The sequence below is a fragment of the Vombatus ursinus genome, unplaced genomic scaffold (genome assembly GCF_900497805.2).
Source record: "Vombatus ursinus unplaced genomic scaffold, bare-nosed wombat genome assembly UNPS02014821.1, whole genome shotgun sequence".
Taxonomy (NCBI): Eukaryota; Metazoa; Chordata; class Mammalia; order Diprotodontia; family Vombatidae; genus Vombatus; species Vombatus ursinus.
The window spans coordinates 41548405-41561801 of NW_020954599.1; the positions used below are offsets into that span (position 1 = coordinate 41548405).

General features: G+C 40.8%; 2 protein-coding genes across 2 annotated transcripts in view; one reads left to right on the top strand and one right to left on the bottom strand.

Moving 5' to 3' along the window:
- SPCS3 (signal peptidase complex subunit 3) overlaps nt 1–359 on the bottom strand; it is a 13248-nt gene extending 12889 nt beyond the window's left edge. Inside the window, exon 1 of the mRNA XM_027837455.1 lies at nt 92–359. Within this exon, the coding sequence (XP_027693256.1) occupies nt 92–234 (143 nt within the window). The 5' untranslated portion in view covers nt 235–359. The remainder of the gene's footprint in view (nt 1–91) is intronic.
- A 670-nt stretch (nt 360–1029) lies between these two features.
- ASB5 (ankyrin repeat and SOCS box containing 5) overlaps nt 1030–13397 on the top strand; it is a 126152-nt gene continuing 113784 nt past the window's right edge. Inside the window, exon 1 of the mRNA XM_027837565.1 lies at nt 1030–1108. The gene's annotated coding sequence lies outside the window, so the exon portion shown is untranslated. The remainder of the gene's footprint in view (nt 1109–13397) is intronic.

Below are 13397 nucleotides of genomic sequence, written 5' to 3' on the forward strand. Positions count from 1 at the left end.
CACACACACACACACACACACACACACACACACACACACACACACACCCGCACACCCGCACCCCCGCACCCCCGCCCCGTCCCGCACTCACAGCATGATTCGGGAGACGTGCAGCCGGACCGGGACGCTTCTGTCTTTGAAGGCGGTGGTGATGAAGCAGCCGAAGGTCAGCGCCGCCATCACGCTCAGCGAAAACGCGAACAGAGAGTTCGCCCGCGACAGAACCGTGTTCATCGCGGCGGCTCGGCTCGACTCGGCCCCTCGCACTCGCTTCCCGCCGCCCGCTCTCCCTCACACACGCTCCCGCTCACGCCACACACCACACGCACCCCCACACACACCCGGCTCGGCTCCGGCCCGGCTTGCTTCTCTCCCCGCCGCCCTGGGCGCGCGCGCGCTCCTCCGGGGAGCGAGCGCGCCGCCGCCGCCGCCGAAACCCCGGCCCACCTTCGCACCGCCCCCACCCTGTGCCCCCCCCAGGGGCGCGGCTCCGAGAGAGGGGCGGGTGCGATCTTACCACCGCGCCCGCTCCGCCCCGCCCCGCCCCTTCCCGCGCGCGCACTGACGGACGGGGTGGGGCCCCGAAGCCGGCGGAAGCCACGCGGGGGAAAGGCGGGCAAGGTCCCCAAACCCCGTCCGTCTTCCACTGTCGCCGCAGTGACCCTTAGCCAATCAGAGCGGCGCAAAGCGCGAGCCCGAAGGAGGATGGGAGGAGCGCGGGTTGCGCACTGCCGCTTTCATCACCGGGACCTGCCCATCGCTGTGGCCACGCCTATACGTCTCGCCCCGCCCTTCTCCTTCGGCCCCGCCCTATTCCCTTTTCTCACCTCTCCCCCTCTCCAAGGAGAGGCTAAGCAGTGTCAGGTCAGGAGGGGGCGGGGCTTACGTCCTCGCGCTCAGTTCTCTACTGGCTTTAAGAGGCATTACCTAAGGACTGCTCAGCTTTTGTGATGAACGGGCTTCTCCTGCAGTTTAAACCCCATTAATTCCGGGCAGTTCCTACAGTAGTGTAAACTGATGGCAATGGAGGGGACTTTGTAGTACACGGACTGAACCGCCGCCCCAGAAACTTGGACAAAAACTATGAAAAAGCCCGACCTATGTGGAGGTAGGATATGTCAATTTGAACCCTGACCCCCAGAGCAAGGGTCCCAATTTAATTCCCTGGGCCCCAATTCAATTCAACAGATATGTGTGGAGTGTGTACGGCGTTTACTACGTGCCAGGGACTAACACAGTGCTGGAAATTTGAAAACAAAACGAAAATAATAACCCGGTCTTACCCTCAAAGAGCTTACATTCTATTGTTCCCTTTTCTATTATATGAAAGTGTTGAATGCATAAATAACTTCTGAGTTCCCAATTCTAATTCTTACATATCAAAATGTCAACTGGAAAAAACCTGAGAGAGGTCCAGCATCCACATGGAGATGAGGAAACTGAGGCCTATACAGGTGATAAGACTTACCCAAGTCAACACTAACTCCAAATTCAGAATCCTTTCACTATGCCATTGCTGTCTCTGGACCTGCTGACCTTCCTATTTCCCTCCATTCTCCTGTGGCTGTCCCACCCCGTCTTCAGTACTGGCTGATTATTATTGTTACCCAGGTGATTTCCATTTTGACAATTACATGCTTGGGTATATGCATGATCTCCATGAATATGGGTAATCCTTGACTTGTAGCCTTTCTGCACCTCATTCTTATCCATGTCCATCTTGTAAATCTTCCATAGAAAATAATAATAATAGCTAGAATTTCTATAGCACTTTAAAGTTTGCAAAGCCCTTTACAAATATTATCTCATTTTATCAGCTACTATCCCCGTTTTACAGATAACGAACCTAAGGTAACTGGTCCAGGGTCACATAGCCTAAAGGGAGGCTAGATTTAAACTCAGGTCTTTCTGACTCCAAGTCCAGTACTCTATCCACTGCACCACCTCACTGTTTCTATATATATTATGTGCTAGCAGCCTTCTCTAGGTTCTTTTAATATATTGTGGACATCAATGCAGCCCATAGGCAGTCCATCTGTGAGCCCTCATTCTTGCTACATGTTCAGGCTGCTTTCTTTCCTAATCATACCTTTCCTTGATGTTGGCTTTTAAGGCACTTCTGAACAAGTATTCATTGGAAATATGCTGCACCCTAACTACAACCACCCTGCACCTTTTCATTGCCCTTCCTTGTCAACTTGACTTGATCTTCAATGTTGATTGTTCCTAGATAATGAGTGTTTCTTGTTTGGTAGCATATACTATCACAAGTAGAATACTGGTGTTAAAGGAATATGCTTTTGTAGCAGCAAAGAGTTTAAGATCATTCAGTTAATTCAACAGACACTTAAGTGCGTACTGGGTGCAAGACCTGTTGCTAGGCCCTGAAGATACATAAACAAAAAGAAAATATTCCCTGCATTATACTGAGAGGTTAACAGCATATATACAGGTAAGTAAATGTAAAGAATATGTAGCTTTACAAAGCAATTTCAAGGAGTTCTTATAATTGGAGGGACTGGGGAAAACCTTCTGAAGGACCTGAGCTTATTTGAAGGAAGGTAGAAATTCTAAGAGGCAGAAGTGAGGAGGGAATGATATTTCACATGTATTTGTACTAGAATTGAGAGTTGGAGAAGGAGAGTGACATGAAATACGACTAGAAAGATTAAAGAGACCCAGATAGTGAAGGGCTTTAAATGCAAAGCTAAGAATTTTGTTTTGTTTTGTTTTGTTTTATCTAGAGGTAATAGGGAACCATGGAAGATTTTTAAGTGGAGAAGGGAAGAGTGACATAACCAGGACAGCATTCTAGGAATATCATTTTGATTGCTTCGTTGAGGCTAGATTCAAGATGGAAGAGACTGTAGGCAAAGAAATTTAGTAGTAAGGTATTGTAACACTCCAGGCAAGAGACGATGAGCGGAGAAAAGGAGACATATACAAGAGATGTTGTGGGGGCAGAACCGTGGGGACAAGAAACCTGTCAACTGATTAGTTACAGGGGCTGCAGGAGAAGAGAGAATCCAGGACAACCTGCATGACTGGAAGGATGGTAGTGCCATGGATGTATTCAAGGAGTATTGAGTTCCATTTTGGACAGCTTGAGTTTGAAATGCCTGTAGGGCATTCATCCAGGTAAAGATGTCCATCAGGCAATGGTAATACTGGGCTTGAATTCAGGAAGATGATTAAGGTTGGATATATAGATTTGGGAGTCACCTGTCTAAAGATGATTGATAATTGAACTCACAGAAGGTGAAAGCACTGTGGAATATTCCAAATGCAGTCCAGCTAGCTCTCCTTGTTTTATTAATTTCTGGGCCCAACTTGCCACCCATCTGCAATAGCTAGCTATCCAAGATATATCATGATAGATTAGCTCCAAGGAACATCTGCCTAGCTTCTTCTATATTATTTCAAGGATCCATGATTCAATTAATGTATTTGCTTCCTTCACCCAAGCAGACTGCACCCCCTCTAAAACTTAGTACATAGTCTTCATCAGTTGCTCTGGATGAAAAATTCATCACCTTAGTGTGGCAGCTTACTGATAAGCTCCTTAATATTAGTTAGGGCTTGTTCTGAAGCAACAGACGTACCGTCCGCTGCCGGAAAGCCACACTCAAAAAGCCTTGCCAGTTTAATAGTATCTGCCAGAAACTGTTCCCCTGGCAGAGCATTTAAGAAGCCAATGTCTCCTCTATGCATGCCAATAAGGCATGATGAGAGATTTTAGTGGAAGGTCTTTCTAGCTGCATGTCATAATAAGAATGATCTGTGTCATTCTTGCATTTTAATATGGAAGTCTTAAGCTTGAAAAGTCTTACAGAATAATGCACATTTATTCACTGTTCTAAGATTTGCAAAGTGGTTTCTTCACAACTCCATGAGGTAGGTAATACAAGTATTATCATCATCCACATATTACAAATGAAAAAATTGAATCACAGAGAGTATAAGTTAATTGCCTAAGGTAAATCACAGCCAGGAACCATCAAAGATAGATCTTTAACTTTTGACTGATTCCCAGTCAGTAGAATTTTAGAAAGTGTTTGGTAGATTTGAGGCTGGTTTTTTTTTTAAATAAATTTTTATTGAGGCTTTTTGTTTTTTACATCACCTAAATTTTCTCTTATATTCTCTCCCTCTTACCCCTCCCAGAAAGCCATCTCATATAATCAGGCTATGTTAATTCCCAACCCTGGACAACTCCTATCTAAGCTTTTTTTCCACCTCCTCTTCTGGGCAAGTTTTGTTGGAGAAAGTGACAAAACAGTGAAGATCTGGCCTATCACAAATCTGTGTTGTCTAACTTCAGCCAAGCTTTTGCTGCTGCTTAGCAATCCTTTTATTCATCTATTATTATTTTTAACTTCTTGGTTCCACAGTGTGCTCCCCACAGCAGCTGTTTCAAACCTCCTCCTCTTCAAGTCCCCAACCCTATCCTCTCTAACTCTTGGCAAGTGATCTGACCTCCTACTTTCTTTCAAAATTGGAAGCCATCCAACAAGAACTCTCTCAATCTTCCGTTATTCTCACTTCAAAATGTCTCTTTCCTTACCTCTATCTCCTAAATCTTCAACCCTATTTTAGAAGTAGAGACATTCCTTTTGCTTTTCAAGGCTAACTCTCTTTCCACTTCCTCAGTGACCTTGGTTCTTTAATTATCACTTCCCTCTCATCTTCATTCTTTCGTTCTCTACCAGCTCTTTTATCCCTTTACCTTTAAAGATCATTCAATCAACAAGTATTTATTTAGTAATTATTATATTCCAGGAACTGCCCTAAAGCTGAAGGCAAAAAGTTAAAATAAAAATGAGAATTTATATTCAGATGGGGGAGACAACATTCATGTACATAAATATATGCATAATATATATGTAGTGAGGACTTTACCCTCACACATAGCATGGGGTGTTCTGTGTAGCTCAAAGGGAGGCAGAATAGACATCTCTAGCCTCTTCACCCTCCCCCCCTCCCCTTTCTCCAAAGGAGACTCTCATTCTTAACAGGAGGGGAAGCAGGAGTCTGGGGCCAGAGACTGATCTGCTCTCCTTAGAGAGAAGGGATACCAGACTATAAATATATTTATCTGTTCCCTTATGTATTATTAGTCTAGGGGATGTGGTTTTCGGATTCCAGATAAACTTCCAATCACTGTTTCTTAAAGGGGAAAAGAGGCCCTCAGTTTTATATTCAAAGCTTGACTCCTTTCCCACCAAATACCACTTCTACAATAAACATTAATAGCAAGTAGCAGAGAAATCCAGTTTTCCAAGTCGATAGCAAAACAGAAACCAGAGAAGGTATTCACTGGAGGATACACACCAGACAATACCAAGTGAAGGCGCTCTCCCATCGGGATCAAGGTAACTCAGCTCAACCAAGAGAAGAGGTCTAGTTCTCACCCAAGGGGAAACTCCCCGAAGTCTCTAGTGTAGCAAGCTGGGAATCTGGACATGGTGGAGACTGCCAGCTCCTTTCATATCAGCTTCTTTTCAGAATCTATTCTCCCTTCAGCAACCTGAAGTGGAGTTTGACATGATTCATCTTCGTTCCTGAAGCTGGAAGACAGAAGCCCCTGAGACCCAAGAAGATTGAAGAGACATTAAGACCTAGAGCTCTTGCTAACTCTCCCCTCATCCAGGTGCAGGGCATTGATTTCCACCAGTGAGGAGAGAGTCCTATCCCAATGGGTTTGAGGACCTGGTTACATGTGCAAGATGAATGCAAGGTAATTTGGGGAGGGAGAGCACTAGCAACAGGGTAGGGGTGGAGGTGGTGAAGGGAGCTTTTAGAAGGTGACACATGAATGGAGACATTCTTGAAGAAAACTTGGGATTCTGAGAGGCAAAGGTAAGGAGGGAGAGGCTGAAGGCTTCCTGGCTTCCTTGCTCTAAATAAATTTAAAAAAAAGAAAAAAAAAAGACTTGTCCAACCTACCCACTAGTCTCTTTTTCTCTGTCATTCGCCCACCACTTAACTGATGTTCCTTGGTGGCTCTAATGTCCCTCCCCCTCAATCCATCCTGTACACTGCTGCCAGACTAATTTTGCTAAAATACTGGTTTTATCATGTCAGTGTCCTGTTCATAACATTTCAATGGCTCCACATTAGCCCAGGATTCTTAAGTTGGCATTCAACTCTTTTTAAAAATCAAACGACCTTTCCAACGTTTTCTGTTCTTATTCCTATATTGTCACGTATAACTTCCCTATTTTATTAGGCCAGCTATTTGCCCCCAAACATTCTCTACCTTTCTTCAGACTTTTTTCCTTTACCTGGAATACCTTCCACCATCTTCTTCACCTGTTCAAATTTTAATCAGCTGTTCCACTACTAGTCATACTTCCCAAAAAGATCAAAGAAAGAGGAAAAGGATCCATATGTACAAACGTATTTATAGCGGCTCTTTTTGCAGTGGCAAATAATGGAAACCATTGAAGTAACCACCAATTGAGTAATGGCTGGGCAAATTATGGCATATGAATGGAATATGATTGTGCCGTAAAAATTATGAAAAAAAAGATGGGAAGATTTGATGATGCAGAGTGAAATGAGAACCAGGAAAACAATTTATGCAATAACAACAATACTATGAAAACAAACAACTTTTAAAAACTTCAGGATTTGAATCAATGCAGCAACCTAACATGATTCCAGAGGTCTCATAATGAAACATGCTACCCACCTCCTGACAGAGAAGTAATGGAGTCAGTATGTATAATAAAACACATTTTTGGACATGGCTAATGCAAGAATTTATTTTGCTTGACTATGCATATTTTTACAAGAGTTTGGTGGTGTTCTTTTTTTTTCCCAATGAGTAGAAGAAAATAGATTTTTATTAATTAAAAAAAAAATCCAAATCAGGTTTCATGTTTTAAGTCTTATCCTCTTCATGAAAGCATCCCTGACCATTCCAACCCATGTTCGACAGGCAAACTAGAATCAATTCTATAATACCTGAAATGTATATCAGTCAATAAACATTTATTAAGAGCCCTGTAGGGAACTATGCAAAGCCCTAGGGATACAAAAAGAGGCAAAAGATAGTTCCTGCCCTCAAGGAATTTACAATCTAATGGAGGAGATAACTTGCAAACGAATATATTCAAGGCAAGCTCTAAACTGGATAAATAGGAAGTAATTAACAGAGAGAAAGCAGTGGAATTAAGATTGTTTGGGAAAGCTTTCTGTAGAAGGTGGGGTTTTAATTAAAACTTAAAGGAAAACTTAAAGGAAATTGGCCAGTCCTTGTGGAGGAAGGCGAGCATTCCAGGCACGTGGAAGAAAATGCCTGTAGCCCAGAGATGATGTCTCATTTGTGAAATAGTCAGGAAGCTCAGAGAGGTTATGTAATTGGTCCATGGTCACAAAGCTAGTACATATTAGAGACAGGATTCAAACTCAAGTCTTCCTGACTTCAAGTCCCATACTCTTTCTACAAGGCCACACAGGCTCAACAAATATTTGTTAAGTATCTACTGTGTGCAAGGTCCTATAATAAGTACTCTTTAAGGAAAACAACCTCAAACTGGAACAGATCTTATAAATCATCTAATGAAACCCCCCAATTTTTTGGGTCATTTTCAGTCATGTGCAATTCTTTGTGACCCCATTTGGGATTTTCTTGGCAGAGATACTAGAGTGTTTGCCATTTCCTTCTCCAGTTCACTTTACAGATGAGGAAACTGAGGCAAACAAGGTTAAATGACTTGCCCAGGGTCACACAGCTAGTAAATATTTGAGAATAGATTTGAACTCCGGTCTCCTTGACTCCATGCCTGATGCACTATCCACTTTGCCACTTAGCTGCCCTGACTACCATTAGTAGGTTGTAAACTACTATTCAGTGCATATAGAACCTAGATCTCCTGGCTCCTGTTTCAGTGTTCCTTCTTATGTCATTTTTTTCCATCTCCTATCTAAACTCTTCAGTTTGTTTATTCAAGTTTCATCATATGTTGCCCACATCCTATCAATTTATTTTTCCTGAAAATTCATTTTTCAAGATTCCCCAGTACACAACCTCTGCTTTCCTTAACCTGGTGTCTTCCAGGAAGAAACCTACCACACTCATTCTTGCCTCCATGCTTTCATTCATGTTGCCATTAAAAAAAAAAAAAACTTCCTTCTGTCTGTACTTTGCATATTGAAATCTTATTCTTCTTCTAATTCTCCGTTAAAGCTTGCCTTCCTCCCTAGCTACTCCAATCATATGTTTTATCTTTCTGCCAAACTCATTGAATACTAAGAGCTTGTATCACATAATTTTGTGCTTTAGACAGCCTTATTTTGTTCACTGTTATCATCTATGTTAAATTTTGTTTTCCTCATTAGTCTAACTTCTTAAAGAAGGTACTATGCCTTAAACTTCTTCTGAATTCTGAGTATCAACTATGTGGGGGTTGATTTAAATTTTTCTAAGCAATTTATGGGGGGAAGTCATTATACTCTTTATGCCTTTGACCTATCAATCCTACTATTCACCCAAGGAGATCAAAGATAGAAATAAAATTACCATAGCAATGAAAATACTCATAGCATCACTTTTGTGGTAGTGGTGGGTAAGTGGATACCTATCAATTTAGGATTGGCTGGACAAATTGTAGATATGGATATAATGCATTATTATTATGCTATAAGAAATTATGAAGAGGAATTCAGAGAAACATGGAAATGTGAGTTGATGCAGTAAAATAAGGACAATATAATAATGTGAATGGAGGCAATATTAAAAAGCATCTAAACCCGAATTAATTGCAATGACCTGCCTGGGTTCTCAAGAACAGATGATGAAAGATACTTCCTTTCTCTTGGGTGTTGAATGTTGCATGTGTTGTCAGATGCAATTGTTTTGTCAGTCAGTTTGCTTAACTTTTTCACGTTAGGAGGAAAATTTCATTGAGGAGAGAGGCGATATCGGAAACAAGTGAGGCTAAAAACCAAAGAGTTTCAATACAACTTTTTTTTTTATAAGTTCTCCAGTACTTCAATACTTAAAGTACTTATGATTCTATTACTTTGGGTCCTCCCTCCACTTATAATAGCTAGAATTTATATAGTGTTTTAAAGTTTGCAAAATGCTTTACATATATTTTCTCATTTGATCCTCACAACAACCCTGTGAGGAAGGTGCTATTATTATACTTGTTTTAGGAAAATAAAGGAAATACTAGAAAATATTGGGAAAAAAAGAAAAAATATTGAAGAAACTGAAACTGAAAATGGTTAAGTGACTTGCCCAGGATCACACAGCTAAAAAGGTCTGAGGCAGAACTGGAACTCAGGTCTTCCTGAATCCAAGTCGTCCACACTTGATCCCCTGCACCACCTATCTGCCACATATGCAGATCACAGCCCCTCTGGAACTTCATAGATGGTCTTCAAGAGTTACAATCACTGCAAAAGTAATCATATCACTTGATAATGAATCTTTCCAACCTTAGTAGGCTGGTCATTGGATTATAAGACATACAAGCCTTTCCAGTTTAGTCTGCCTTGCCAGAACTTACTCTCCTCTGTCTTAGCCTTGGAAAACCCAGGATCATCTCCACATCAAAATGAGGCATCAAAGGAATATGAAACTCAGAACAAATAAACAAATAAATAAACAAATAAATGTCACAAATAATGTGATATTTCCACAAGGCCCACTTGCGTGTTGGCTCTAGAAAAAAGGGAGAACCAGAAGAAATTGTTGATCCGGCTAAGCAAAAGGAAACTCATCTGAACGGCATAAAGGAATGTGCAAGAATTTGCAGAAAAGGCATAATAAAGGATGTGTGTGACCTGAGGAGGAGGTGGATGGGTGGAATCAGAGAAAACAAGTGTACAGGACATTGTTACTCCCACAAAAGCGAAAAGAACAAGATAACTCAGATTAACTACAATCACAAATTTTGGATAAAGATGATGAAAAACATTTCAATGTATTGAGCAGAACCCCTATGGAGGATTTATGGGAAAATATGGACAAGAATCACAAAAGATGAGAGAGGGTAAAGGGTTTTGATCTTGCATTGGTAAAGAAAGGACATACACATACTGACAAAATCAGAGCTTTTTCAAAGCATCCAAGGAAAGCTTTGGGGGCCTTGGCATCTGCATAATTCACAAGCCACTCTGCTCCTAGCTCATTTTTATGTTTTACAACTTTACCAGATATGGGCTTTTTTTCATAGAGGAGATATAAGATTTTATTGTTGGAATTATAATTCTATCAATGATTTATATAAACACCATTTCATTTTCAGTTTCCATTTCTGTAAGAAATCATTACAAAGGAATACAAGGATTGTGATCAGTGTTGGTAGAAGAAGTGCCCAAAGTGATGAAATTTTACAGATCTTTGGAAGCATTTAAGAAGTCATTATCATAGTCAAGTGTATTCTTTAATGCACCAGCTACCATTTTCTAAGGCTGTATATACAAGTGATTAGATTGTAAAGAGGAAACAAATTTATAGCTGCCAAAGAATGGAAGAGTGTAGAAAGCCCTGGATACAATAATGTGATTGCTGAAGATACTAAAAAGGAAAAATTGCAAAGTAACTGCAAGCCCTATTATTATTTCTCATATTCAGAGAGGGAAAAAGAGCAAAAGTATCTTATTTCTTCATAACCTTTCCTAGAAATGTCTGCTCTACAAACTTTTAACCAGTAGTTTCAGAAGAATATGAAAGAGCTCAGCTCTGAATGATGAGACAACTTCCTGCTATTCAGTTTCCTATATAGATAATCCCTCACGGAAGAAATTTTATAAAAGAAAAATTGTACTGGAAGCTCTGTGAGGGCATGCTGCCAGGTTGTAATTGTTATACCACAAATCTGCTTTCATGGTTTTATCATGAGCCTATTTTTACTCCAGACATGAAAAGAACCGGAGTTCAATCCACGAATATGCAAGATCCATGAATCAAACCCCACGACTTTCTCTTGCTAAGAGAGTCCAGGCAGCCCATATGAAAATAGCCAAAGAGAGGTTATTAGAGTGATAGATAGAATACTTGGACAGGATTATGATTAATCTTATCTTCTTTCCCTAACTCTTCCAATGGATTTTGTGCACTCTTATGGAATTACTGAATTCTCCTTTCACTCCGTTTGTCTGCATAATCTGCATAATGTTTATTAAGTTCGCAGACTGATTTAGATTATTTAAATACAAGTTATGAATGATAATTTTTTTAGTTGGACAATCCTCTCATTTGTTTTTTTTACAATGTACTAATGTTAGTTAGCTTCTTATCATCAGACCATCCTCTTATGCCCATGTCTTGGATGTAATCACCCACAAGACTGCTTTGTTTATCACACCACCCTTCTGTAGATTTCCACTGTGGTTTGAGACTACCTGCTTCAATCAAGGTGGCAAATATGCTGTCAATGGTCCTTCACACTACCTCCAGTAATGACAGTACAGCTGCAGCTGAGGGAATCACTAAGCAATGAGTCCTACTTATGAGCCCCAAAGCTCCTCCAGCTTATCTCAATAAACCTGTGAAAAGGTGTCCAGAATAGAAGTTGGATTTTATGATTCCTTTAAATATAATGGAGCTGCTTTTTCCTAGACATAAAAATGTTCTACAAGAAGTAATTTATAATTTTCAATTCCATAGATTCTTCCTTTTTCAAGAACTTCAGAGAGAAAGAGGATGTTACCTAAAGCATAGCATTAGATAATTAAATGTAAATGACAGTGAGGAATGAGCATCAGCAAGGCAAAGAGTACGTATGAACACTTCCAGGGAATATGGAAGAAGAGTCTAGGACTTACATAGGTGGGTACAGACCACTTATGTGAAATTATATTCTCCTGTCTGAATGCACAAGAAGAAACAAAGATTCAAGTCTTAGTTCAGGCCCTCATCATTTCTTGTGTAGACTATTGCGGTGGCTTCCTACTTGGCCTCCCTGCTTCCAGTCTGTCCTCACTCCAAACCATACTCCACATAGCTACAAAAGTGTCTTTTCTAAAGCTTAGGTCTAATCATTTCATGCCATACTCCATGAGCTCCAATGACACCCTATTGCCTTTAGTACAAAATGTAAACTCCTTTGTTAGGTTTTTAAAACTCATCATAACATAGGCCCACCCTACCTTTCTAACCTCATTGTACATTACTCCCTTTCTTGCACTCTGTGATTAAGCTGGCCTTTCTTTTGTTCCTCACACATTGTAATTCTATCTCCCATGTCTAGGATTTTGCACGCTGGCCATCCCACATACCTAGAATTCACTCCCTCCATATAATCCCTTTGTTTCTTCAAGAAGCAGCATCTCAAGTACTACCTTCTACATGAAGCTTTTCCTGATCTACCCAAGCTAAGCATAGTGCCTTCCTACCTAATTACCTTAAATTTATTTTGGATGTATTATCTGTACATTTGTTCTATATGTACTTGTCATCTCCTTGGAAGCACCTACTTTCATCCCAGTCTTCATAACCATCATCCAGAGAATCAATTCTTGAGGAGGAGACGGCTTTCCTTACTAACTGTCAATCAAATGCCATCCATAGGGCTGGTAAGACAGTCTAGCTGTCTAGCATTCTAGCAAGGCACCCTGAAGGAGAGACCAGAGGCAGCATATGCCAAGCAAGTCAAACCACCTTCACCACCATCTCCCCTGAGAACCCAATGGAGACAATTCAGGACTCTGAACCCAAGAATTTTAGGAAGAGCAGTGCTTCCATTCCAGTGCCCATCATCCTGGAAACAACCCCTGTGGGGAAGGAGCCTGGCTACTGCCCCTATAGGTGTTACAGCCATATCCATTGAAGACCCAGAAAAAGAAAGTTCTTGTTGCCAAAGGCCTTGGCACTGTCAAATGGTTCACCATCAGACAATGATAAGATTCTATCAGTGCAGATGACATGAAAGAAGAGACATAACCATTTGCTTAACTGTTACCCCTTAAGGACCTTAGGACTTTTCCATTTGACTTTCAACTGAAACTTTCCATGTGTATTGTTATCTCCCCAGTTAGAATGTGAGCTCCCTTAGGGACTGTCTGACTTTTCTATTTGTAACCTCAACATTTAGCATGGTGTTTTGCATATTCTAAGCAATTAATAAAAGCTTTATTCATTCATTAATTTGCCCAATAGGATGTAGGCTCTTTAACAGCAGAGATTATTTCATTCTCTGTTTTTATGTATTCAGTGCCTAGCACTGAATTGAATATGTTCATATGCAAACAAGGCCAGCAAAGAAAATCCTTGATTGAAAGCTAGAGTGAAAGAGAGATGCCATCTAAAATTCTAGAAATCTAGGCCCCTGGTGTTTAGAGTAACCTTCTTTCAACTTTATCATAGGATCATATATTTAGAGCTAGAAATCCAACTTCTTCACTTGCCAGAAGGGAAAACTGAGGCTGAGAGCGGTTAA